We start from the raw sequence: 24,648 nt of genomic DNA on the forward strand, positions 1-24,648 counted from the left end.
CATCATATGAATAAATGACATTTACAATATATTCACATAGAAAACAGTTATTTAAAGTTGTAATAACATTTCACAATGTGACCGTTTTTTACTGCTTTTGATAAAATGGTGAGCAGAAGAGACTCTGAACTGTAGTGCACTTTAAAATGAAAATAAATTCTTAAAAAATCAGACACAGGATGCTTTTAGTCTGATTTTTCAATGTTTCAATGGTTTGCTAAGGCAAAGACGTGAAACTGATGGATTGTTCAGTGGACGTGATGTGAACAGACCCGATGGCAGAGTGATGGGATGGGATGGCAGCCCTTACACTGACAGACGGCGGCGGCAGCAGAGGGAGGTGAAATGCTGTTATTTGTGCGGCTCCAGCGGTCACATCAAGAAAGACTGCCTGCAGTCCAAATCCATAGGTAGCTGCGCTCATCACAATGTTTAAAGCGTAAGAATGTGGTCAGGAATCACTCGTGTATTTCTCTTTGCAGAATCCTCCCCAACCACATCCCAAAGAAGCTCTGCGTCAGACAGGGACAGACTAGTATGTCCGATACTGCCTCATTTACAGTTTTCATTTTGTGCTAAAACTGTAGTTTTGGCTTGGAATTAAAATCCAGATTCTCGTGTGTTTGTAGGAAAGTCCTCAGCAGGACAGGAAAGAAGAAGTGAAAAGCAAAGAGGATGGTTTTGGGTCCTGAAGCAGGTGAGCGCACTACATTTGTACGTGGTGTTTTATGCTGTGCTGAATGTTATTGGTTAATTTTGTGAATTTAAGATATGTGAACCTGGACCACAAAACCGGTCTTAAGTTGCTGGGGAATATTTGTAGCAATAGTCAAAAATACATTGTATGGGTCAAAATTATTGATTTTTCTTTTATGCCAAAACTCATTAAGATATTAAGTAAAGATCGTGTTCCATGAAGATATTTTGTACATTTCCTACTGTAAATATATCAATTTTATTTTTGATTACTAATATGCATTGCTAAGAACTTCATTTGGACAACTTTAAAGGAGATTTTCTCAATATTTAGATTTGTTTTGCACCCGCAGATTCCAGATTTTCAAATAGTTGTATCTCAGCCAAATTTCGTCCATCTTAACATGATGTATAAATCTCAATTTCGAGAAACTGACACTTATGACTGGTTTTGTGGTCCGGGGTCACATATGGCCATATACACACTGCTGTTAAATTCAGTGGTCAATTCACCGTTGTTTACCTTATGGTGTTTATATCACCTGCAAACTCGTCACCTTTCAGATAAATGTGCCATTCTAATAAACACAGCTTATGTTTAGGTCATATCATGTCACATATGATCATATATTTTACATATAATCAAAAGAATTTTGACTAAACCCTTTTCTTAAAAATGGTTTAAAGATTAAAATGTGAGGTTTATCATTTTATACCTTTTTTTTTTTTTTTTTCCCTTCAGTTGATAAAGAAAACTGACCAAACAATAAAATACAAGCTTTTGCTCAGACTTTCGAAGCCACTGCTGAAACACAATCCAATGCACTGGTGAATTGAGAGTAGTTTATTTGACACTGGCAAAGGAGTTCAAAACACTGTCTCTGGTCATGGAGCAGCTGCTGTCTTTGCTCAATATATAACTGTTAATGTCCTGTTGTGATGTTTTCCTATTATATTGTAGGTAGTCTAGCCAGCAGAAATACGTCCTTACATGAGTCTATGGAGAAGTGGAGCCCTTTCAACTAACTCTTTTTAAAGTGAGCCGTTTCTGGATCTACAACAGCCGGAGCTCAGTATTATCATGAACCCCAGTTAGTACACCTTGATGAATGTGCCTTGTATTGGTGTCTGGTTTTTAGTTCTGTTGTTTTTTTTCTAATTGTGAAATGAATGTGATGTTTCTCATTTTATCTATTTTTTTTTTTTTTTTTATTTATTTAAGAGTCCAGTTGATTACCTTTTGTAATTTAGATTGTAGCCCCGATGTGTGCTTTTGAATTAGCTTGAATAGTTTTAGTAAAAATGTTGCACAAATGTGTCTTGTGCGTGTACCAAGTGTTTTATTTTGTATAAAATGTACATAAAGAAATACTAGTTGGGGGTCTGTGTATTTAAAATTATATGCTGATGTTGCGGGTTAACTGTTGAGCTTTGTGCTTGTCATTGTGCTTTTTCAGTTCGGCTGGGCTTGGTTTTAGTTGCTATGCTTTATTTTATAGTTTATATTAGTGCTTTGTTTTTGCTGAATGCATTGTGTGTGTTTGGGGAAAATAGCTCCATAGCCTTCATTGCAGTTGTTGCAATGTCAATAAACAAAACGAATTCCCTCCATATTAGTTATTTATCTCTGGTCCTTTTTTTTTTTTTTTTGATGACAATAAATGAGTTTTGTCATAGTGAGGTCTCTGTGCTTTGTGTTTTTGTAATGATTTTACATTTTCATACATCCTTGTCAATTTCTGCAGTTTGTTTTAATGGGCAGATAACATATTTGAGTGCATCCTATAGCAAATGTGTTTTTAGAACCGATATTGGATTGGGATTTGACCAATGTTATCAGATAATTCAGGGAATGCCACTTGAAATGTATCATGTTATGTTTTGCATAACCGATTAGTCCTATTTTTTGTGAATTTAAAGTGCTTTCTGAGCCCCAAGCGTACGATCTCTCATTGTGCATAGGAGGACATAACGTTAGTTATTAGAATCAGAGGCAACAATTTCAAAAAGTTTTTATTCAAGTTTAAGACAATTTACATAAACTTAATAATCGTTCGCTTTATTATATTCCACAAACTAGACGTCCCCTTGACCTTACATTATAATGATCAGTTGCGTAACAGACTCAAATCGTCACATGGTGCTAAATCTTACAGTAGCGATCGCTCATAGGCTTTACTAGCTGTCACTCAAACGGCCAACCAATCGTGAGCGTCCGCTGAGGCGGGCGTTCCTTGCCTTACCGCTGGTGTTTACTGTTTACATCCAAACACGAAGTACTGAAGTAACTTCAACATGTCAGCCTCCATAGCACGGGCGACAGTTAGGGCGGTTAGCAGACGGAAAATACTGCCAACAAGAGCCGCTTTAACGCTGGTGAGTGCTCAGTGTATGTACACCAGGATAAAGAAACCGAACAAGCATTTAACGTTAGTTCTCAAATACTCGAGATCGCATACATGACAGTTGCCTTGAGTCGTAGCCAGGGCTCAGTTAACGTTATCTGATTAATAACAGTGTAGTAATAGACAGCCTCGTCCATTCGGACACATCCAGACAATATAACAGCAGGTTAGATCTGACTTTCGTTGTGGTTATGTTGTTCAAGTTGACATCAAGGTCAATGTTTATGTGCAGGTTAGCCGTTAGCAGATGCTTGGAGAGCCAAATTAAGTACTAACGTTACTGCATCAGAACTGTCTAGATTTACCTCGATGTGCCTTACAAATATCATTTTGTGCGTATTTAATAACAGCCGTTGTTTAGGGTGAAGTCAGGAAAGCAGAATTTCAGTGATCTTATCCATGTTGCTGTGATCAGATAACCGCCTTGTCATTTAGGTTTTTTTTAAAGACCCAGAATCTCCACAAATGTAGCATGCCACTGCTAAAACACAAATGTTTACTGAGTACTTGCTTGAAATTGTTTGTCTAACTTACGGGACATGTTTATACTTTGATAAACAGTACATTAAATCGGTTAAAGATTGAACTTTTAAAGGTATTGTGCAAGTGAATATGGCACTCACTGTGGGATGCTGTACAGTTGGTGTCTGTCAAAGTCATCTAAAAATGTTTATCAGATGTTTCCTTCTAGCATATGCTGTTATCTAAAATGATTTACAATAGATATTTACAGTGATAGGCAAGAAACCACCGGCTAATTGGGTGAAAATATTAACTAATAGATAAAACCTTACTTTTCCCTGTTGATTAAGTACAGTACATTACAAAAGTTTTCTGGCATGTAATGTTTAAATGATGCATTGTATAATAAAATGCACATTAAATTGCATACATTTCCAGAGCAAAAATTTGAACTTTATATGAAGACATATTCAAAATTCTTGTTTGACTTTGTTGACATGTTTGAGTTAAAGGTTTTTACAGATAGGATTTTGGATATTCAGTAAATCAGAAAATACTGTCAACAGACAGAAAAAAGTAAACCAGTGCAAATAATATATGAACATTTGGGTAAGTGCTGTGTAAAAGAGACCAAAAACTCATCTTGAAAATATTTTAAACATGCGTATTATTAAAATAAATATATATTTTGGATGTTTTTCCCACTAGTCTAAAAGACATAGACCAAAATTAACGAGTGCTTAAAGGAACACTCCACTTTTTTTTGAAAAGAGGCTCATTTTCCAACTCCCCTAGAGTTAAACAGTTGAGTTTTACCGTTTTCAAATCCATTCAGCCGATCTCTGGGTCTGGCGGTGGCACTTTAAACCAGCAATCTTTCAGTTATCAGCTTTGAGACTATCTCAAACTTGTGGGTGTGCTAGTTAGCCATTGTCAATGGAAGCTCAGACATCTTCTTTATGTTTATAGCATCTTCTCTTGTAAAACAGAACATGATGGAGTCACATGTTAGTGAGCAGAAGGAGCTCAGACATCACACTAAATGGTTTCATATGGATGATTTCATTTATCAGATTGTTCATGTCCAGTCACCCAGAAATTCGCCAGACATCACACCGCCAAATTCCCTGAGAAGCTGTCTGAAGCAGAAATATTTCAAAGTTTGGGTGAAAAGCACTTCAATTTGAAGGATAGGAAACAACAGGATAAACTATATTCTCTTTCATTTGGTTACCTTTTTATTTAGTTGAAGAGTCTTCTAGTCTAGACATCTTCAATCGTTTAAAGCAATCTACTGTATAAATTTCAGCATTTTTCATATTTCATTGGTTTAAATGTGTAGTTAAAAATATAATTTGAATATTGTCTTCATATCAAACTTTAGCTGGAAAAAAAATCTAAATTAGTGCTTTAGCAAACAGCTAATAACTTCCGAACCAAATGATGTTGACAACTGTATTTTGGTGAAGAAAATAATTTTGGTCATCTTGTGATTTGGAACAAATGTATCTTTTTCAAATGACATTTCACTCTGAGAAAGACAGGTACAAGAACTGTTCCTGGAATGGTACCTTTGCAAAAAAAGATACTAATATGTACCTTTAATGTACTAATATCCGCATTTTACTATTAAAAATGGTACAAAAGTATCAAATAATATGTCTTTCTTTTGGAAAGGTACTGACCCAGTGACAGCTTTTCTTTATTTCTGATTGTTTTATCATACTGATTTTGTCAAGTTATTACAATGCCACACTTTCTTTCATCTGACATAATCACTGAATGTATTTTTTTTATTCTCAGACACCTTCAGCTGTGAATAAAGTCAAGCGACTTTTACAGAACAAACCAGAATATGTGAGTACTAGTTTTATTATTAGTAATTAACATCTGCAGCCTCAAGTGTTTCCTGTCTCATTCTTTGGATTATATTTTCACCTGTCTTCAAACAGATCGGCCTCAAGGTTGGAGTTCGAACCCGAGGTTGCAATGGCCTCACTTACACACTAAACTATACTAAAGAGAAAGACAAATCAGACGAGGAGGTGTTACAAGATGGTGAGTAACTCAATAACATTATTATATCTCATTTACACTACCGTTCAAAACTGCTCTCCAAGGCTGCATTTATTAGATCAAAAATACAGTAAAAACAGTAATGTTGTAAAATATTATTAAAATTTTCAACATCATTACTACAGTCCTCAGTGCCACATGATTCTTCAGAAATCATTCTAATATTCCGATTGATTTGCTGCTTAAGAAACATTTTTCAGAATAGTGAGATTGAAACCTTATAAATGACTGTACTGTAGACTTTGATCATTTTAATGCATCCTTGATGAATAAAAGTATACATACAAAAAAACCGGACTTTTAAATACTAGTGCATATTATGTAAATTGCATGCGTATACACAGACATGTCATTGATGTAAATGTTTGTTCTCCAGGCGTGAGAGTGTTCATAGAGAAGAAGGCTCAGCTGACGCTGCTCGGCACGGAGATGGATTTTGTTGAAACGAAGTTTTCCAGCGAGTTTGTGTTCAACAATCCCAACATCAAAGGGACGTGTGGCTGTGGGGAAAGCTTTAACATATGAACCTGCTTCATCTAAAGCTCCAGCCCTCCAGGACATCCAGTCCAGATCCTAGATTCAAACATCCATCTTGAAGATTTGTGGGTAAAGAGCTGGAAAAAGAGACTGATATTTAGTGGCCTGTTTGGCCATCATGTCCTGTGCTGCCTCCGGTCACCTCGACACAAACCCAGAAAAGCCCTGCTAACAAATATAGTCATTAACTTAAAAATATGTATCGTTTGTTCATTTCAATGCTTGCACACACTTGATTGAGCAGCTTGATGTGTGATTAATGTGCCTGTGTCTCTGAGGAGGGTTTCAGTTACACTCCATGTTAGTGGTTATTTAAAGAGTAATTAATTGCTTTGGTGTTTTCTCAGAAATTTGTGTGTCATCCAGTCGCTCTGATAGGGATTCATATTTGATAATCCAGTTAATGTGTTGTGAGGATTATCCCGATGATCTGAACCTGCTGGATGTCGTAACACGTCCTCTTTGCAGCAATAACCTAAATCTACACCACAAGAAATCTGCAGTTGCTTCCTCATGGCTGTTTTGTGCACATTTGGTGGACCACTGTGGACCAGCAGTGCAAATCTGTAATAATCTACATAATATTGAAAGGTTTCTCTGTCTGGTGGATGTTGAGTGACTATTAACTTTGCACTTTCAGTACGCCACGTTTTGTCATTTGCTCTATATGTGATTAACAAGCAGCACAGGAACTGATGGCAAGTTTTGGAATGCAATTGTTTGACTTGAACTTGTTTTCTGTTGAAGTATGAGTGGTATATACATAATGTAAATCCCTTCGACTGTCTTTTAACGCACAAATAAACTTCCATTCTACATATAAGCAGGCTGGTTCTTGAATTAAATGCCTTTTATTGTCTTGTATGTGGCGCTGATTTCTAATGTCCCATTGCATATAAGATTACAGTCCATTCTTTGACAAATATAATTGTTTTCTTAATTAAAAAAACAATTTTTTTTTTATTTCTGTTTGATATCACAGCAATTACGGGTATGTGTTCATTCTATCAATGCAGATAATCAAAATATTTGGATTATTTTTTATAAATCGGCCCATATTCACAAAACATTTGATTTTACCACTAAGAGTTCTCCTAAATAGCAGTAAAAGGTTTTAGCTAGGAGTTTTCTCTTAAAACCTATTCACAAAGCTGCTGAGACAAACTTTTACTAAGGAATAGAGAGAAGTCTTAAGATAAGAGTAAGGGCGGGGTTGACCTCGTTGCTATGGAGCATATCAGCATGCTTACTAACTATGCACACGGTGATTGGCTGATAGGAGAGGGGAGGGGTCTCTGTCAGAGATTTATTCATAGAAATATTGTAGAGCATGGTATTATGTTGCCATATCCAAATAAAGGTTTAAAAAAATGATGTTAATTGCCGCATTCAAATAAAGATTTTAACATGCAGGCTAAGTGTCACTAATTAATGCATATAAACCGCCTTTTAATTAACAGAGTAGAATAATCATGGCATTGCATTGCATGCATTGTCCAAATAACAATATAAACCAACTGATTTATAAAAACAATTTATTGTATAGAATTACTTAGTTAGGAATCAGTTTTCATTTAGAAGTCGCTGGTAAATTTAACAGCATGTTTTCAAACAAAGTCTACACCTAATTCTTGGTGGCTTTAATTAGAAATTATTTTCTAATTATTCTTTTTTCCAGTAAATTTTACCTATCCTATATAAAATTTGCAGGCCACCCGAGATGAGTTTGTTCAGATTTGGAGAAATTTAGCATTACATCACTTGCTCACCAATGGATCCTCTGCAGTGAATGGGTGCCGTCAGAATGAGAGTCCAGACAACTGATAAAAACATCACAAAAATCCACAAGTAATCCACAGCACTCCAGTCCATCAGTTAACATCTAGTGAAGCAAAAATCTGTGCGTTTGTAAAGAACGAAATCCATCATTAATTGTAGAACTCAATTCATTTCACTTCACAGTATTATATTATAGCATTGTGATATGACTGTCTAGACACATAAAACAACTACATTGACGTTGGTATTTCTAATAAGGCTCAAAGATCAGTCTGTACTATCTGTTTTCTTTATATCTTAACTGCAGCTTTGATGATAACTTATAAGGCCAGCTCCCACAATAAACAAGAACCTGCCTCTTTAGTGACTCCCACAGATATATATTTATGTTTGAAAGGGAGCTGATAAGATTTAGTTATTGCTGGACTGTTATGTCTGAATACGGTCCAGGCAGGAAGGAAGGGAAAGAGTCTGCTTTGCTCCTGTTTTCTTTTAGGACACAGGAGTTATTGATCTCCTGTTTCTTTCTGTCTTCCTGATCACACCAGTGTCCATCCGTCATGACTGGATTTAGCTTTTGTTGGCTTGCCTTTACTTGTCAGAAGAGTTTTATGTTTTTATTAGTTTTTCATCATCACCGATCTAAATAACTGTGGCCTACAGCTGATCAGGCATCTATAAATAAATAAGAAGCAAGTCATTAAAATCACTTAAACTCATTGAACAACACAAGGATCTGTCAAGATTCATTTCACCCTTCCACTAATGCTTTTTTGTAAATGAGCAAACTTGATTGTTGAGTCATTTAGGCCTGTTGGATTACATTTCAGTCTTTCTACTGTTGCTTGCCGTGAAATTTACTAGCGAAAAAATTTCAATTGTAGCCTATTTATTTGCATTAATACAGATTTTTTTTTCTGTGTGAAATATTCAATTCAATTAATAATGCTATTCTTTTTGAGAAACTTTTTTGCTGTTCTTATGTTTTTTTTGTTTTTGTTTTTTTTTATAATTTATCAACTGTTTAACTGTTATATTTTAAATGTGATGGTTTTATTTAATTATTTATTTTTTAATTTTTGGCCGACAAAATCCTGCACCCCCTGGACACCTGCTGCTCTAGTGGGACTGTTGTCATGGTAACGCGTGTCCGCGGGCTGTGCAGCGCCCTACAGTGCGCGCTAAAACACCCGGGAAAGACCCCGTTTACAAGCACCACTTCACCTGACAACACCGCATTCCACTGAGACACTGCACGCTACAGCGGGATGACGACAACCAGGGGAAATCTTTCAGTGCAACATCCATTCCTGCAGTAGAGCATCTCATGCGCGGCAGTTAAAGAGAAAGGAGTTTGTTTCTTCAGAGATGTCTGCGCTGAGTGACTCTGGCTTTGAGGAAGATCTTCACACTTCTCCAGCAGCGGCGTCAAGCGTCGGACTGACCTCTGACCTGCAGGAGTGTGATTATGACGAGAGCTGCTTCATCATCCAGAGACACAATGAACTGCAGTTTCTAGCGCAGAACTGCCTCGCGCGACAGCCGCAGGTCAGAATCACACCTTCAGTATTATTATTAAATTCTATTCCGTAAACAATTGATTAGAAGTGACAAGTAAATACAGCTATGATGTTAATAAACATTTATTTTTTAAAATAAACGCTATTCATTAAATAATCCTGAAAAACTAAATTAGTTTCCACACAAATATGAAGCAGCACAACGGTTTTCAAAACTGATAATAATCAGAAATGCTTGTTGAGCAGTAAATCAGCATATTAGAATGATTTCTGAAGATTCACGTGATAATGCTGAAAATTCAGCTTTGCAGCACAGGAATAAATTACATGTTACATTATATTTATAGCCTATAAAAAACCCCAACAACACTTATTTTGAATTGTAATAATATTTAAATTTTTACTGTATTTTTTAATCAAATATATGGTTTAAAAAATCTTACAAACCCACAATTTTGAACTGTATGAGTAGAGATTTTTTTTTTTTTATATTTAATGCACTTCATTTTGTTAACGTCAAAGAAGAAAATATATTTTCTTTTTCTTTGCAATTTAATATCAATATGGTACGAGTTAGAGCAAAAGTAATCAAAAAGTAGTCTGTTTGTATTAACTAAAATGTGTAAATTAATGGATTATATTAATTACAATTTTTGTCATGTCATTTGGAATCAGTAAGGGATAATATATATGTGACCCTGGACCACAAAACCAGTCATAAGGGTCAATTTTTTGACATTGAGATTTATACGTCATCTGAATAAATAAGCTTTTCATTGATGTATGGTTTGTTAGGATAGGACAATATTTGGCTGAGATACAACTATTTGAAAATCTGGAATCTGAGATTGCAAAAAAATCAAAATACTGAGAAAATTGCCTTTAAAGCTGTGCAAATGAAGTTCTTAGCAAATTAAGTTTTAATATATTTACGGTAGGAAATTTACAAAATATCTTCATGAAACATGATCTTTAGTTAATATCCTAATGATTTTTGGCATAAAAGAAAAATCAATCATTTTGACCCATACAATGTATTGTTGGCTATTGCTACAAATATACTCCAGGGATTTAAGACTGTTTTTATGGTCCAGGGTCACATATATATAGTTTTGGAGTATAGAAATGAGTGAAAATTAGGGACAGCTGGCCCCTGTTATTATTTTTATTCTTGATTACTGTTATCACTTGATATTACTGTTTTAACAGTTAATTTTTACATGAATATTTAATTTCCTCACAGATTACAGCAGAGGCTCGCAGTAAACTGGTCAGCTGGCTCATAGCGGTACACAGACAGCTCAAATTGTCTTTTGAAACATGCTGCTTGGCTGTTAATATCATGGACCGTTTCCTGATCACAACTTCAGTAGCTGCAGACTGTTTCCAATTACTGGGAGTGACATCTCTGCTGATCGCCACAAAACAGGTGCAGCGCTTGTTTACTTATCAGTTATAAAAAAAATAGCAATTATTTCTGCCAATACTGAAGGTGCACATGTAGTGTATCTTAAAGGGGTCATGTCATGGATTTTTTAAAATTAATTTAATATGTTCCTTGAGGTCTACGTAGTATAATGTTAATAGTTTTTTTTGCACGAAAAAAGAAAAAAAAGTGGAAAAATGACAAACCTCTGTCTAAAAATGACCTGTTTTAAGGGGCGGGACCTTTGAGGCTTCTCAGTAATCTGCCTCTGTAACGATTGGCTAATGTAATTGCATAGGAAACAGTTTCAACGCCCCTCGCTATTGCATGTGAGTGTTCTGACAACAAAATCAAAATAAAACAGCCATTTCCGCCTTCTTTCTTTGCATAAACATTTGGGCGTTGTTATGCAAATCTTCCCACACAGTGATGTAGCTATGTGGGGGCATGTTTGAATGAGGTGTTTTAGGAAGGTGTGGTTGAGTCTTAACTTTTATCAAAAATATCTCTTTTGGTTTGAGACTTTAATCTTTGCGACTTTACGGATCTTATCAGCACAAACGGCTTGTAACACTCCAAAGACAAAGGAAAACGTGAAATTGCATCATATGATCCCTTTAAATACATGATATACAATTGACATTAAATTTCAGCAGTACACTTTAACAATATTTCAAAGGCAATAGAAGTAATTATGAAATTGCATATATATGAAATTGCAGATAGATTACATATACATTTAGTCATTTAGCAGACGCTTTTATCCAAAGCAACTTATGAATGAGGACAATGGAAGCAATCAGAATCAACAATGATATGCAAGTGCTATGACAAGTCTCAGTTAGCCTAACGCAGTACACGTAGCAAGGTTTTTTTTTTAGTGGGCGACCGATATTGGTTTTTTGACAGCCGATGCCGATATCTTGGAAAGCAGGGTGGCTGATGGCCGATATTATATAATTAATGTTTAAGAAATTTGAAATCATTTGAAAATTGATTAAAAAATAAATGTGTAAAATAAACATACTTGTACTTTAGAAGACAAAGTATTTTTCGAAAATAAATGTTTAATAAAAATATAATTAAAAAGGAGGTAAACACTGTAACCAACAGGGCACTCAGTAATCTGGGAAGTTTGTGTGCATTGGGAATCATATATATAAGTTTGCAAGGTTTGTGAAATTAAATGTTCATTAGTCATTCAAAGATTTTTTTAAATGATATAAATGCGTATTTGCTGGATGATGGCAAACGAAAAATTATTATAATGTTTGACTTTCTATTACTAATAGTATAAAAGCAATCATCATAATACTTTTTTGTATACATTTTAATTATTTTGTTTAACAGTTCAATCTGATTATTAGACAGACTTCTATCCGTATTTGTCACAGTTATGTTTAGTTAGTTTAGAGGTCGACCGATTAATAGGCCGATTTTTTGCATTTTTTAATTAATCGGCACCGGCCGATTGTGCTGCAAATTAGGCAGATTAATATACAGGCGCGTCTGCAAGCAACACGTGATGCTGCCTCGTGCGGCAAGCAGATTGCAATTCCACTGGCACACTGGCTAACCCTGTGATGTCCCCCTCTGCCTGCCTACTTTTTGTAGAGAGAACTACCTGGTAGGGCTGTGCGATTAATCGAAATCGAATCGCAATCACGATTTGAGACGTTGCGATGTGGACGCGATATTACTCTGATCCAGAGCATATGCACGACTGCCAGCCTTGAGTGACAGTCTTACTAACCAACAGAGTGAGCTCACCTCCGTTCTCCCTGATCAGCACTGCTCTAGCCAACTGCGTATACGCCCACCATTTAAAAAGGGTCAGATCTAAAGTTAGGCAAATTAAAACTAAAGAAAACATATATATATATACTGCATGTTCGCTAATTCAGAAGACCGCACACACAGTCTCTGAATTCTTCTCATACTCGCTCCGCTCTGCCCCACGCTGCGCGTCTTCCGCGTCTCACGGACAAGCCGCTGCGTAGCCTGTCTCGTAATGCTCTTTTATGCTCGCGGTCTCGCGTCCTGTTCTGCTCCGCAAGTGTCTCACGAGCGCATCTGGCAATATGGACGAAGCCTGACGCACGTGCGCAACCTGTGTCAACTCGCGCCTGGCTCCGCTTTTGAAACAAATGTAAATTAAGTCTAACTGCATGCTAATTTCACTTTGATGAAATGAAACATTCAGCACATTTTCCACTTGTTCTTAAAATCCCAAATACTTAAATATGAATAAATCAGCCCATGTAACATAATACTTTAATAACTGACTAAAGAAATACAGTTATTTATTTATAAAAAATAAACAAATCTTTCCTGTGAAAAAAATGAACATCCCTGAGATGAAGGGGAAAGAAAGAAAGAAAATCGGCCCCAAAAAATTGGCATCATATATCGGCCACCGGCTGCCCTGATTTCTAAATATCGGCATCGGCCAGAGAAAAACCCATATCGGTAGACCTCTTCATTATCATGGACTATTAGTTTTGTTTTCATGGACTTGTCATTGGTTTTCTTCAGTCACATGTATTCCTTTGTTCAGTTTTCCCGCCACTCTTTAGTTGTCATGGTAATTAATTTAATCGACTCAGGTGTTCATCCTTACTACCCTTATTTGTCTTGTATTTAAGTTGCTGCTGTTTGACCTTTCAGTTGTCTGGTATTGTCTGTGTTATACACAGTTGTCTCGCTGTCTGTGGATTTATTTAATAAACCTTGTTTGATTTTCATCATCGTCTTCTTCTTTGAAATGTCAGACCTAAAAAATGAGAAGTATGGGCATTGCATCTATTAATGTTGCCCCGATGAGGGGCAATATTTTGCTGGAAGGAGGGACCAGCATGGCAGAGACCTGGAGCATTACGTGGAGGAGTTCCACGACATCTGCCATCTTGCCACCTGCGATGACGTCTGTTTAATGGAGGGATTTCAGTGTGGACCGGAAGATGATCTCCGGTTCATCATGCCCCACAGAGACCCCTGCTGGTCTCTGCAAAGTTACATCAACTTCGCGCTGTGGACAAATGGATCCACGTTCACAGTGGGTGAAGTGGAGGATGACAGCAGTCTCGTCCAGCCACACCGCACAGACATCACACAACCAGACCCAGAGCACAGCCCACCAACATCTCTCGCCACGGAGACGACAATGCCTGAGACCCCTGCAGACGGAGAGCTTCTGCCCGCCGCAACAATGGAGCCTGTGACGACAGCGCCTACTAACAGCTGTCCTTGTGGGAATTCTGGTGGATATTGATTCTGGGGAGTACTGGCTTATTAACTGGGACATGGAAATACTGCTTCCCACCCTGATATCGCTACACTTTCTTTATCGCTGGTTTTAGCCAGCACAAGGACTGATTCTTCACCTGACATGAATTTGAATTATCATCTGTGATCCCAACCAATCTCACTCTCCTACCTACACTGCCTATTCCAGCCGGTCCTCCAGCCCTACCTAAGCTGGATGCCTGCAGCCCTTTGTCTTCCCTTGTGATGCCTTGCAGTAACGTAAAGCCTCAGGTCATACAGTCACCAGCTTCGCCTGAGGTAGTGGATCCTTTAGCTCCGCCTCCAGCCTCTGATCCCTTCCCTCCACCTCGGCCTGTCGACCTGTCGGCTCTGCCTTGGTTCCTCCCTCCCTCGGCTCCACCAGAGATCCTTACTGTTAGCCACTCATAGTTGCAATCTTTGAAATGGCGCATAAAACCTCTGCTGGCCTTTGTTAGTGAATTCACTTTGGGTGTAGGTCTTCCTTTCTCAGTTATTCTCTTTTGTCTGCAAAAGAGCGCCTTGAAAAAGACGATTTTAGTTGATCGGCAACAAGATCTGGTGTAGGCGCCGATGACTGCAGCTGTCATTTTCTTTTTGTTTGCTTTCATGTTCGTACCTTGGAAATCCCTGACTAAAGGGGCAGTCTAACGCTGGGGGTAGCACTGGGCACGTAGCTGGACCCAGAGGGCGGGCTGTCATTGAAAGTCAAAATTTGATTGGCTGATGATTCTGTCACTAATGCTTGTAACAAATCATATGTGACAACTTTCAACAAAAGGGTAGCACTATCTGTAGTGCTGGCCTCTGACTTTTTTTATGTAGGATATTCCAGTTCAACGTCAACTAAACTAATCATAGGCAATTTAGTGGACATTACACAAATTAAAATGATACCTAAATAATCAATAAAAACATTTTCCACACAATTTAATTTTTTATAGGGCCAGCATAGAAGGCCCTGCTTCCCCTGACGGCCCACCACTTCACAGCTAGTAGTATAGACGAAACCAAAATGTTATTTTAGCCAAACCCATTTCAAACAAGGTTATCTTATTATATTATTGTTAGACTTAAGAATACATCCATGCCAGACAAGGAAGACGCTCTGATTTGAATTTACAACATTTAGTTGTACAACTCCAGTTCCTTGCCCTCCTCCAAAGCCCCACCATCCCTCCCTTACCTCTTCATTTACGGCGCGAGGTCGCGCCCTCCAGGAGGCGTTATGTCACAGTTATGTTTAGCTAGTTTCATTATCATGGACTATTAGTTTTGTTTTCATGAACTTGTCATTGGTTTTCTTCAGTCACATGTATTCCTTTGTTCAGTTTTCCCGCCACTCTTTAGTTGTCATGGTAATTCATTTAATCAACTCAGTTTCAGTTGTCTGTTATACACAGCTCTCTGTGGATTTATTTAATAAACCTTGTTTGATTTTCATCATCGTCTTCATCTTTGGACTACACATGACAGTATTAGACAGAACTGTTAAACAACAATAGCGAACAAGAGGGAGAAAGTGAGCACTGTGTGCTTAGGTGCTGCCGAAAAACTTATCAGCTGATGCCGATATTTGAAAAATGCCAAGTATTGGCCGATATATCGGTCGACCACTATTTTTAAATATATATTAGTGCGGTCAAATGATTAATCGCATCCAAAATAAAAGTTTTTATTTACATAATATATCTGTGTGTACTCTATTACATATTTATTATGTATATATAAATAAACACACATACAGTATATATTTACATGTATTTATTTATATTCATATAATTTATATTATATAAAAATATATTTAATATATAATCATAACATATTTTTCTTAAATATATTCATGCATGGGTGTGTATTTATATATACATAATAAATATACACAGTACACACATATACTATGTAAACAAACTTTTATTTTGGATGCGATTAATCGTTTGACAGCACTAATATATATATATATATATATATATATATATATATATATATATATATATAATATACACGCGTGTTCATTTAAGTGGCTGAAAACATTAAGTTCAGTTTGCATTTAAGTATATTCTTTTTAAAGTAGAAGTTAATATGCTACAGTACACTTTATAAAATAGACCAATATGTAAATCTGAGTAAGTTGTGATTTTTGTGTTTTCCAGGTTGAAGTGTATTCGCCTCGCATCACACAGCTTCTGTCGCTTTGCTGCAATTCTTTTTCCAGAGAGCAGCTGTGCAATCTCGAATGGCTGATCCTTCTCAGACTCAATTTCAGACTGGCTGCACCTACCCTTGCTTTCTTTCTGGACTATTTCACCAGTCGCACTACTGGATATCAAACTGATGGAGCCATGGATAAGATGGTCACTACACAGGATAGAAATGTATGCAAGGAGCCTGAGAAGAAGTGGAAATGGTTGGCATGCCAAGTCTGTGAATTGAGTTTGGCTGACTACACATTTAACAAGTATATGCCATCTGTGATTGTGCTGTGTGCTATGAAAGTGGCAAAAGATCTGCTGAAGACGCATTCAGTGCAGCCCACAGACAACAATGCTGGCTCATCACAGACATTGGAGTCTTTCTGTTTTCAAGAGTACCCAACATTTGAAGCTCAGCTTTTGTTTCAGCAATGCACAGAAGATCTGAAATTGTTGGTCTCTCTTAATCAAGACGCAGTCCAGGACTTCATATCATTATAAACCATTATATTAATTTAGTGGTTCTCAAACCTGTCCTGGAGTATCCCCAGCCCTGCAACTTTGTATGTCTCCCTTATATCACACCTGATTCAACTCACCAACTCATTAGTGGAGACTGCAAGACCTGAAGAGGGTGTGCCAGATATAGGGAGCCATACAAAATGTGAAGTGCTTGGGGGTACTTCATGGAGAGGTTTGAAAACCACTGTATTAGTTCATTCCACAAAATGATCACATTGACAATTTGCTAAAACTTAATTCACCTGAAGAAAGTTTGCAAAAAAAGCAAAGATACTGTAGTAACAGAATTTTTGCTATATTTTATTTCTCTTGAATTTTTCTGAAGACCTGTAATATTCCATATGACTAAAAAAAAACGTGGATTTATAATATACATAAAATAACTTGTAATGCAGTCCAGCAGTATTTATCCCAAACATTATTTAAGCAAAATTAAGGTTTTGTTTTAAATGTATGTGTATGTAGAGTCCACCTTTTTGAATTTATGTTTGTAAAATTAAATTGCAATTCATGAAAAAAGCAGAACTGCATGTTTGGAGTCTTTTGGTCAATAAAGTGTCTTGCAGGCTTAATGATGTTAAAATGACAGAACTTGAGTGTACTAGTGAATGAAAGATGGGTTCAAGTGTACTACAAGTGGTAGCTAAATACATTTTTTAAATACAAAGATAGTATGTTAAAAACGGATTTTAGTTCATATTCATGGTGTCTCAAAATAGCAGTTGAATACACTAGATGATCTTAAGAAGTACTAAAGGATCATTATATATTAAGTACAAAATTAGAGCACGAAAACAGCACTGTAAGCACATTATGGAAGTTTACTTGTTTTTCACCTGGGTTCATCTTTTATTTCCTTCAAAGTTTATTTTCAGTTTGGTGCTGGCATTTGACACGAACATTTCAATTCGACAGATATTCTGCTTCTGGTGTTGTTCTGGTGACTCCTTTTCGATTCTTAACTTCGATTTCTTTGTCCCCTTGGAAAGACTTGACATCCTGAAACACAGAGAACAATATGTCATTGCAATCAGTTGCTAACAACCTAGCAGGTGAAAATAACTATTAGTTAAACAAAATATGAAACAAATCATGCATCCACGCTTCCACAAAACATGCTTGTATAGTTACTGAAATATGATCCCGAATTAGTAATATAGTCTAGTAATGATCTGATTCGGGAAGTATAACAAATCATAAATAATGCACTAAAGCCAGGGACACACTTAAAGACTAGCTGAAACATTGTAAGACTGAACTGACACACTTAGGATTTTAAATGCTGACTTTAAACACAGACTGAACGTAACTGGCTCTAACGCGTTTGGGTGTGATCAATTGTAAGTATCAAATTACATTCATAATCAGTCTTACAGTCAAAGTGTGTTCCTGGCTGAGCTGGTAAGATGGTTAGTTCACATGTACCTGGCTAGCACGTGTCGTGTACCTGGCTAATTTGATAACATGGTGCCAGGCCACAGTGCATTTTGACATTATAATATCATATCAGCGTATGTGAATAGCAAATAAAGAAACCACTCACCATTGCTCCAGAACAAAACAGCAATTCCATGGTCGAAAGACTCTGACATAAATGTATCACTGTAGTGATGTTCGATTCCTGAACAAATTGTTATTTAAGACTGTTCATTCATAGGAAGTAACCGAACTGAATCGAATCAAGTTCTGGGCTGATGATGCAAGACGCACAGCTGAAATTTGCTGACCGTTCGTTGATCCGTTGATAAACAATATATTTTATTAAAACCTTCAAACTTTCGTCGTCACCGATAGCTAAATTCTAAGAAAAGTCTGTAAAATAGGGCACAATAGGGACAATGCGGAGGAAGAGAAGCAGCCTGAACACTTCCTTCAGGTCGAGGTACTCCTTGGGCACGTTAGACAGGTTCACTGTCTTATTCTGCAACAAAGAACAAGACACAGACAAACAAGTAGACATAAGACAGGAAGCATAACACAGATCATTACATGCTGAGATGGAATTATGGCCCCAATCCACCATAGGATTGTGACGAATAAGCCAGGGATGGCCCAGAACAACAGCAGCCAGCGGAGATTCTGTGAGCAGAAGTGTTTCTCAGTATGATTTCCAGAAGTAATAAGGGTGACAGGACGTGTGTGATGCTAGGAAGAGTCTGTCCATTGACAGAGATTTTATGGACTGAGAGGAACAATAGGAATTTGAAGGTGTTGGGCCAAGTTGATATCCATAAAATTACCTTCCACTCCGAAATACAGCAGGGCCTGGCAGTTGTGGACTCTGGCTGCCTGGTTGTGGACTCTGGTTGCAGTCTTACTGGGAGGAGAGTTGTGGACAAGTATTTCTCCAGGGACAATCCACCTGACAGTAACCTCAGCTCTACTGTCGGGCTTGGCCTTTTACTGGACAGTCAGCCAGGAAGTGACCCACAGCGCTGCAATACAAGCAAAGTCCCTTTGCTCTCCGACGGTCCCTCTCCTCCCGGGAAAGCCGAGCTCTTCCCACCTGCATGGGTTCACAATCAGATGGATGACTGACCTTATTACAGGAATTGGCTGTGGAATACTCAGGAAATTCTGACACCAACTTGTGGCGGACTCGCTCATTGCGTTGCTGTAGGCGTGCATCAACATGAAGGGCTAATTTGATGAGTCCATCAAGATCAGTGGGTAATTCCACTGTAAAAATCTCCTTCTGAATCCGGTCAGCCAACCCATGCAGGAACATGTCCCACTGCACCTCCTCGTTCCACTTACACTCAGCTGCCAATGTCCGGAACGCGATGGAATAGTCCGAGACGGGTCTGTTCTCCTGCCGTAGATCGGCCAGCATGTGTGCTGCCTCGCAGCCCGCCGCTGCACGATCAAAGGCCCGTCTCATCTCCTCAGAGAGTGTGTGGAACGAAGAGCAGCAAGGGTGTTTGTTCTCCCACACTGCCGTTCCCCACAGAGCTGCCCGTCCCGACAGCAATGTCAACACTAAAGCTTCTACTCTTCAGTAGAAAAAGTCAAGGGCTGCAGAGAAAAGAACAGTGAGCATTTAGTTAAAAATGCTCTACAAAGATTGTGCTCACCAGCATATGCTTCTGGTGTGGGTAGACGTGGCTGGTGTTGATGTCTGATGTTCATTGAAGTGGGGGGGAACTGGCAGCGGAGGTGGCGCAGTGGGCGATCTCAGTTGTTGAAATTGGTTTGTGAGCCCAAGGCTTGCACGACTCGACCAGTTGCTAACATCTGTTCCTCCTGACGATCCATGCGTGCGTTGTTGTTGGACAAAAAGTCCCGTACATCCGATGCATTCACTGAATCCATTGTGTGGTCAGATCGTTCTGTCACGATCAAAAAAGAGGATTCAGTAGCGAATGTGAAATAGGCCTATAAAAATTTATTGGAGAGAGTCCAAGCAAGATATTAGACAAGAGTCAAATGAAGCATTGTGCAGAATAACAGTCACTCTTGGCAGCGCAGGGACGCAAATGGGCAGCCTGTGTATCTCCTAGGAACATTCAGAAATTCTGCAGAGACCTGGAACGGAACACAAACTTGAACACAGCGGGAACACCAAACGATCTGACAACACAGGACAGATAGCACAGGTCTTAAATAGCGGAGCTGATGGGCTACAGCTGACGCTGATCAACCTGATCAACCCCCCCCCACACACACAGAGAGTGAGAATGAGTCAGTGAACTCATAAACCATGACATGTATGTGAGTCATTCTTCTTTTGTGGTGGCAAGTGGTGTCCCTCTACTTTACAACAGTTGAAATAAACTTTAAATACAAATAAATCATAAAATGTTTGCATTTTGTAGGTTAAACACATTTTGTGCACAGTTAATAGTTAAATTTTTTGTTTTAAAATACATATTTAATTGAGTTTTAGAGATAGCATTTGTAACAAAATATGAATGTTCCCGCCATACCTTAGAGCAGTGGTTTTCAATCCTGTTCCTCGGGACCCACAGCTCTGCACATTTTGCATGTCTCCCTTATCTGACACACTCATTTGAGTTCATGAAGCTCTTTTCCTCTTTCCTGAATCAGGTGTGTAAATTAGGGAGACATGCAAAATGTGCAGAGCTGTGGGTCCCCAGGAACAAGTTTGAAAACCACTGCCTTAGAGAGGTATCATGGAATGTAATAGCAACAATATAACATTTTAACACAAATGAAGTGGTTATATTGTGAACATGGATTTTATTTAGCATATATAATTTTATTAAATTGTTTTAAAAGATACATATTTTGTTGTATTTAAGAAAAAATTGTGTCCCCCAAATTCATGTCTGTGGAGTTACAACAATGGATGTCACCCCTTTAAGAAAAGGGGGGATTCTATTTGGACTACTTCCTGTGTGTAAAGATCATTGCAGGTACTGGTTGATCTGAGGGGTGCATGGGGAGTACATTCTTTCTTGTAAATTTTCTTAAAGTTAGCTAAATTTCTGACAATTTCATGTGTCACGCTTTATTAGTGTATGCGGTGTTATGTTGATAACTTACACATACTTATTATTATTATTAATATTTACAAAATGTCCCCTGATCTTGAAATCATTATGATGGCAGCCTTTATTTTAGAAAAGTCTGGATTTAGGCTGATTTGTCTGTGGCGTTACTGTCTTTTCTGGTGTTATATTATGTCTGTGGTGTTACTTCAAAATGACATAGACATAAGTGGCTGTGTCACCAGTGTTTGATTGAAATTATTTAAAAATAAAAATGTTCTTAAGCTTCCATTTTAATAGATATAGCATAATTTAAATGCATAGCAATATATTTTATTAGAATAAAACAAACAAGCATTTTTACTAATTCTGCCTCTCTTTTGCCACCCCAATTGAAGAATGACCCATGTAATGTGTGCTGTAGGAAACCTTTAGGAATCTTATCCAAGATGTAGATGATCTTATCCCCAGTGAAGGATATTTACACTACCTGCTCAAAATTGAATTCATAATGAGCTCACGTATTACTCACACTGTGAGGATCACAGAATGAGGATGTCACTGTGATCATCGCATGATCTCACCTGTTGACTGGGTTAGGATTGGGAAAGGATTTTTGGGGGGGATTTGCCTACTCATGGTTAATTGAACTTGGTGAGGAAAGCTCAGCGGTATTTATTTAGTTATAAGGTGTTTTTCAGATGTGTTTTTTCAGACAATTGCACTGTCCTTGGAGCGGTCCTGACTTACATTTCACTGTTGGTTATACTCTGTATAATTGTGTATGTGACGAACAAAAAAAAAAATCTTGAATCTTGAGATGTACACTCATCTACACTACTTAGTCTGTATGTCCACCAGAAAAAAAGTGATGTTTGAAAAGAAGCAGTGTTCTTGCTTAGTATGCTGTATCTGACAGTCTCTAACAGCCTGGATATAGATGTATTTTGAGAAAAAAGAGCAAGAAAAGTAAACTAATATTATCGCTGTTCATACATAGGCCTAACTCTTGAGTGCCAAAGTCCCTATAACAATTTGAAAAACCTCTACAGAAATAAACTGTTTACCTATATTCTACTTAACGTTATTTTGATGAAGTTTCTGACTTGTTTGGTTGGTTTAAAATATAGTCACCTATCTCTAGGTTGCTGCAGGCCATGTTGAGTGGCTTCAGGTCATGTCGGTTAGTCAGCAGACAGACAGGGCGTGGAGGAAATATAAATGTGACTGAATTAATTTGTTAGCAGATCGCAGAGCCACATTATTTACTGTAAAGAAAACAAATAACAATGTGTTAATTTGTTAGAACAATCAGACCATAACATTCTTATTTGAGCGTGTGAGGTTTTGAATTTGCCTGCCTGTTATTGGCTGGCGGTGTGTAAGGGGCGGGGCTTCAACTCAAATCACTCACCGCTCGTGACTCCGAAGGCATGTAGTCAGTCTGACGCTGCTGTGAACCGTGAACGGTTGGAGTGTCTGGGAACAAACTGCCGCAGTTCGTTAACAAGGAGGGCTTTTAATTTTACGGCTTTTTTCGTTAGGCTGTACCATAGACGGGTTTGTCGCTTCTTCTATTAGAGAGCATCTTCCCCGAGTTAACCGGACCGGGACCTAGCCTTTAATTTATTCAACGTGAGCCTCTCTATTATGTGTGTATGACGGTTAATTTAACAGTATTTTACACTTTTATCGAATGAGCTAGCCATTAAAACTGGTAATAAAATATCTGAGAAGATGTCAGAGAAGCGATACTCCAGCATGGATGAGTCCTCGCTCCGCAATCTGGTGAGTTCAGCTCTCAGAAATGTCACTTCTTCATTTTAACAAACATTGTTTTTTGGCTTTAGCATCACTTTAGGTTTTGACAAGAAGCTACGTGCTTTATCTAGTGTTCACATCTGTATGATAAACTCGCTCTGTAAACAGAATATGCGAGCTCAAGTGCACGTGTCATGTTGTAAAATGGTTTAAAAATTAACAATGTCTGTTAAGAAGGATTATTTTAGTTAAACCTTCACAGTAACAACCATGATGATGTTGTCGACAACACATTGTTTTTTTTCCGAATCCAGAAACTAAGATTGGTCCATCGTTTCTATGACACCTGAGTTTAGAGGTACAGTTATAAATTGGAGGTTTAACGTATATTGGAAAAACAAATAAACCAAAAAAGCATAAATAAATACTAAAAGCGGATTTATAAAATCTGCATTAATATTAAAAATGGTATCAGTTTTTATCAGTGCGTTCCTAGATAGCAGACATGACATGATAAATAATAAAAAAGTACATTTAATAATTTTTTAAAATAAAGATTAAAATATATTTGAGAAATTTGATTAAAATTGTTCATTCACATGAGATGAAGACTCTAGACATATTAATCTTGAGAAAAAGCTGTGTTGATGTTAAATGACCGTTCATGTCTTGCTGTTGTGTAGCATTTTCAGCCAGTTCTCAAGGCATTATACAAACCAAACAATATAACAAACTCAAAATACATACATACTACAGACAGGCAGAGCATGAGTCAGCAGTTCAGTCTGGAGTGATGGTACAAATTCACCAGACAGACCAAACACAATCAGTATGAGTGGAAAAATGAAATGTCCAAACAAGCAGCTGCACATAACAGAGCCTGAGTCAGTGTGCACAATATGAGACAAGATCCAAATAAACAGATTAGGTGTGAAGCAGCAGGAGTTGTAAATAATCTTCCAGGCTGATAGATAGTCCTAAATCACTGGGACAAATTAGAGTCACACAAAGTGCACCTTCAACCTTAAATGTTCCAACTGTCATGAACAACCACCACAGCAACACCTTCAGTTTCACATGAATCAAAAAGAAAAAAAGACATCTGGTTTTTGTTGAATCAGTGGCTGTCCTGACAATCATGCTGCCCAGATATGAGGTGCTTGGAAGGGAACAAATCATTTTCAATGAGTGGTAGTTGGAATGAAGAGCAATTGTGTGAAACAGCTGGGAATGAGCGTGAAGTGGGCATCTGAGAGCCTCTGTGAGGGTAACAATGCCACCCTATAATACAGCTCCAAGTGTCGCCTATGCCAGGATTCATGGAGTGACAGCATTACAAAGTGCTTTATTAGTTAAAACCAGTGCATTCTTGTATATTATGAATACATTTACTGTGTACTCTTTGAATGTTTGTGTTGTATAAGCTTTTATGTGTGGCAGACATCCATGAGTATAAAAACATAAAATCATTGAACAAAATTGGATCAATTTGATGAGTTGTAGCGCCATCATCAATATACTCTGGCATTCTTCTTT

General features: G+C 37.6%; 4 protein-coding genes across 7 annotated transcripts in view; all 4 read left to right on the forward strand.

The window, feature by feature from the left end:
* Positions 1 to 2,382, forward strand: part of LOC306870675 (terminal uridylyltransferase 7-like) — a 31,302-nt gene extending 28,920 nt beyond the window's left edge. For 2 of the 3 annotated variants that reach the window (XM_079418077.1, XM_079418078.1), the window contains exons 28-31: positions 223 to 410; positions 483 to 535; positions 630 to 697; positions 1,658 to 2,382. In XM_079418077.1, coding sequence (XP_079274203.1) covers positions 223 to 410; positions 483 to 535; positions 630 to 692 — 304 coding nt within the window. In that variant the 3' untranslated portion in view covers positions 693 to 697; positions 1,658 to 2,382. The remainder of the gene's footprint in view (positions 1 to 222; positions 411 to 482; positions 536 to 629; positions 698 to 1,657) is intronic. The other variant, XR_013784285.1, reaches the window with a different exon arrangement.
* Positions 2,383 to 2,880: 498 nt separating this feature from the next.
* Positions 2,881 to 7,159, forward strand: LOC306870934 (iron-sulfur cluster assembly 1 homolog, mitochondrial-like). The gene is made up of 4 exons (XM_079418535.1): positions 2,881 to 3,072; positions 5,367 to 5,420; positions 5,516 to 5,621; positions 6,016 to 7,159. The coding sequence occupies exons 1-4, from the start codon at positions 2,992 to 2,994 to the stop codon at positions 6,162 to 6,164; spliced, it is 390 nt and encodes a 129-aa protein (XP_079274661.1). The 5' UTR covers positions 2,881 to 2,991; the 3' UTR covers positions 6,165 to 7,159.
* Positions 7,160 to 9,101: 1,942 nt separating this feature from the next.
* Positions 9,102 to 17,479, forward strand: LOC306870828 (cyclin-O protein B-like). The gene is made up of 3 exons (XM_079418256.1): positions 9,102 to 9,503; positions 10,719 to 10,904; positions 16,340 to 17,479. Exons 1-3 carry the CDS (start codon positions 9,324 to 9,326, stop codon positions 16,877 to 16,879), a joined length of 906 nt encoding a protein of 301 aa, XP_079274382.1. The 5' UTR covers positions 9,102 to 9,323; the 3' UTR covers positions 16,880 to 17,479.
* Positions 17,480 to 22,763: 5,284 nt separating this feature from the next.
* The window catches only part of LOC306870832 (smoothelin-like), a 62,835-nt gene continuing 60,950 nt past the window's right edge, over positions 22,764 to 24,648 (forward strand). Inside the window, exon 1 of one of the 2 annotated variants that reach the window (XM_079418261.1) lies at positions 22,764 to 23,139. In XM_079418261.1, coding sequence (XP_079274387.1) covers positions 23,089 to 23,139 — 51 coding nt within the window. In that variant the 5' untranslated portion in view covers positions 22,764 to 23,088. The remainder of the gene's footprint in view (positions 23,140 to 24,648) is intronic. The other variant, XM_079418260.1, reaches the window with a different exon arrangement.

Source organism: Barbus barbus (genome assembly GCF_936440315.1).
Source record: "Barbus barbus genome assembly, chromosome: 6".
Taxonomy (NCBI): Eukaryota; Metazoa; Chordata; class Actinopteri; order Cypriniformes; family Cyprinidae; genus Barbus; species Barbus barbus.

What these genes read in the sequence shown, in the direction of transcription:
- LOC306870934 (XM_079418535.1), top strand. Translation starts at nt 2,992, where the DNA reads ATGTCAGCCTCCATAGCACGGGCGACAGTTAGGGCGGTTAGCAGACGG. An exon ending in CAAGAGCCGCTTTAACGCTG is followed by an intron (nt 3,073 to 5,366) that starts GTGAGTGCTCAG and finishes TTTTATTCTCAG; the next exon opens with ACACCTTCAGCTGTGAATAA. An exon ending in TACAGAACAAACCAGAATAT is followed by an intron (nt 5,421 to 5,515) that starts GTGAGTACTAGT and finishes GTCTTCAAACAG; the next exon opens with ATCGGCCTCAAGGTTGGAGT.
- LOC306870828 (XM_079418256.1), top strand. Translation starts at nt 9,324, where the DNA reads ATGTCTGCGCTGAGTGACTCTGGCTTTGAGGAAGATCTTCACACTTCT. An exon ending in GCCTCGCGCGACAGCCGCAG is followed by an intron (nt 9,504 to 10,718) that starts GTCAGAATCACA and finishes ATTTCCTCACAG; the next exon opens with ATTACAGCAGAGGCTCGCAG. An exon ending in TGCTGATCGCCACAAAACAG is followed by an intron (nt 10,905 to 16,339) that starts GTGCAGCGCTTG and finishes TGTGTTTTCCAG; the next exon opens with GTTGAAGTGTATTCGCCTCG.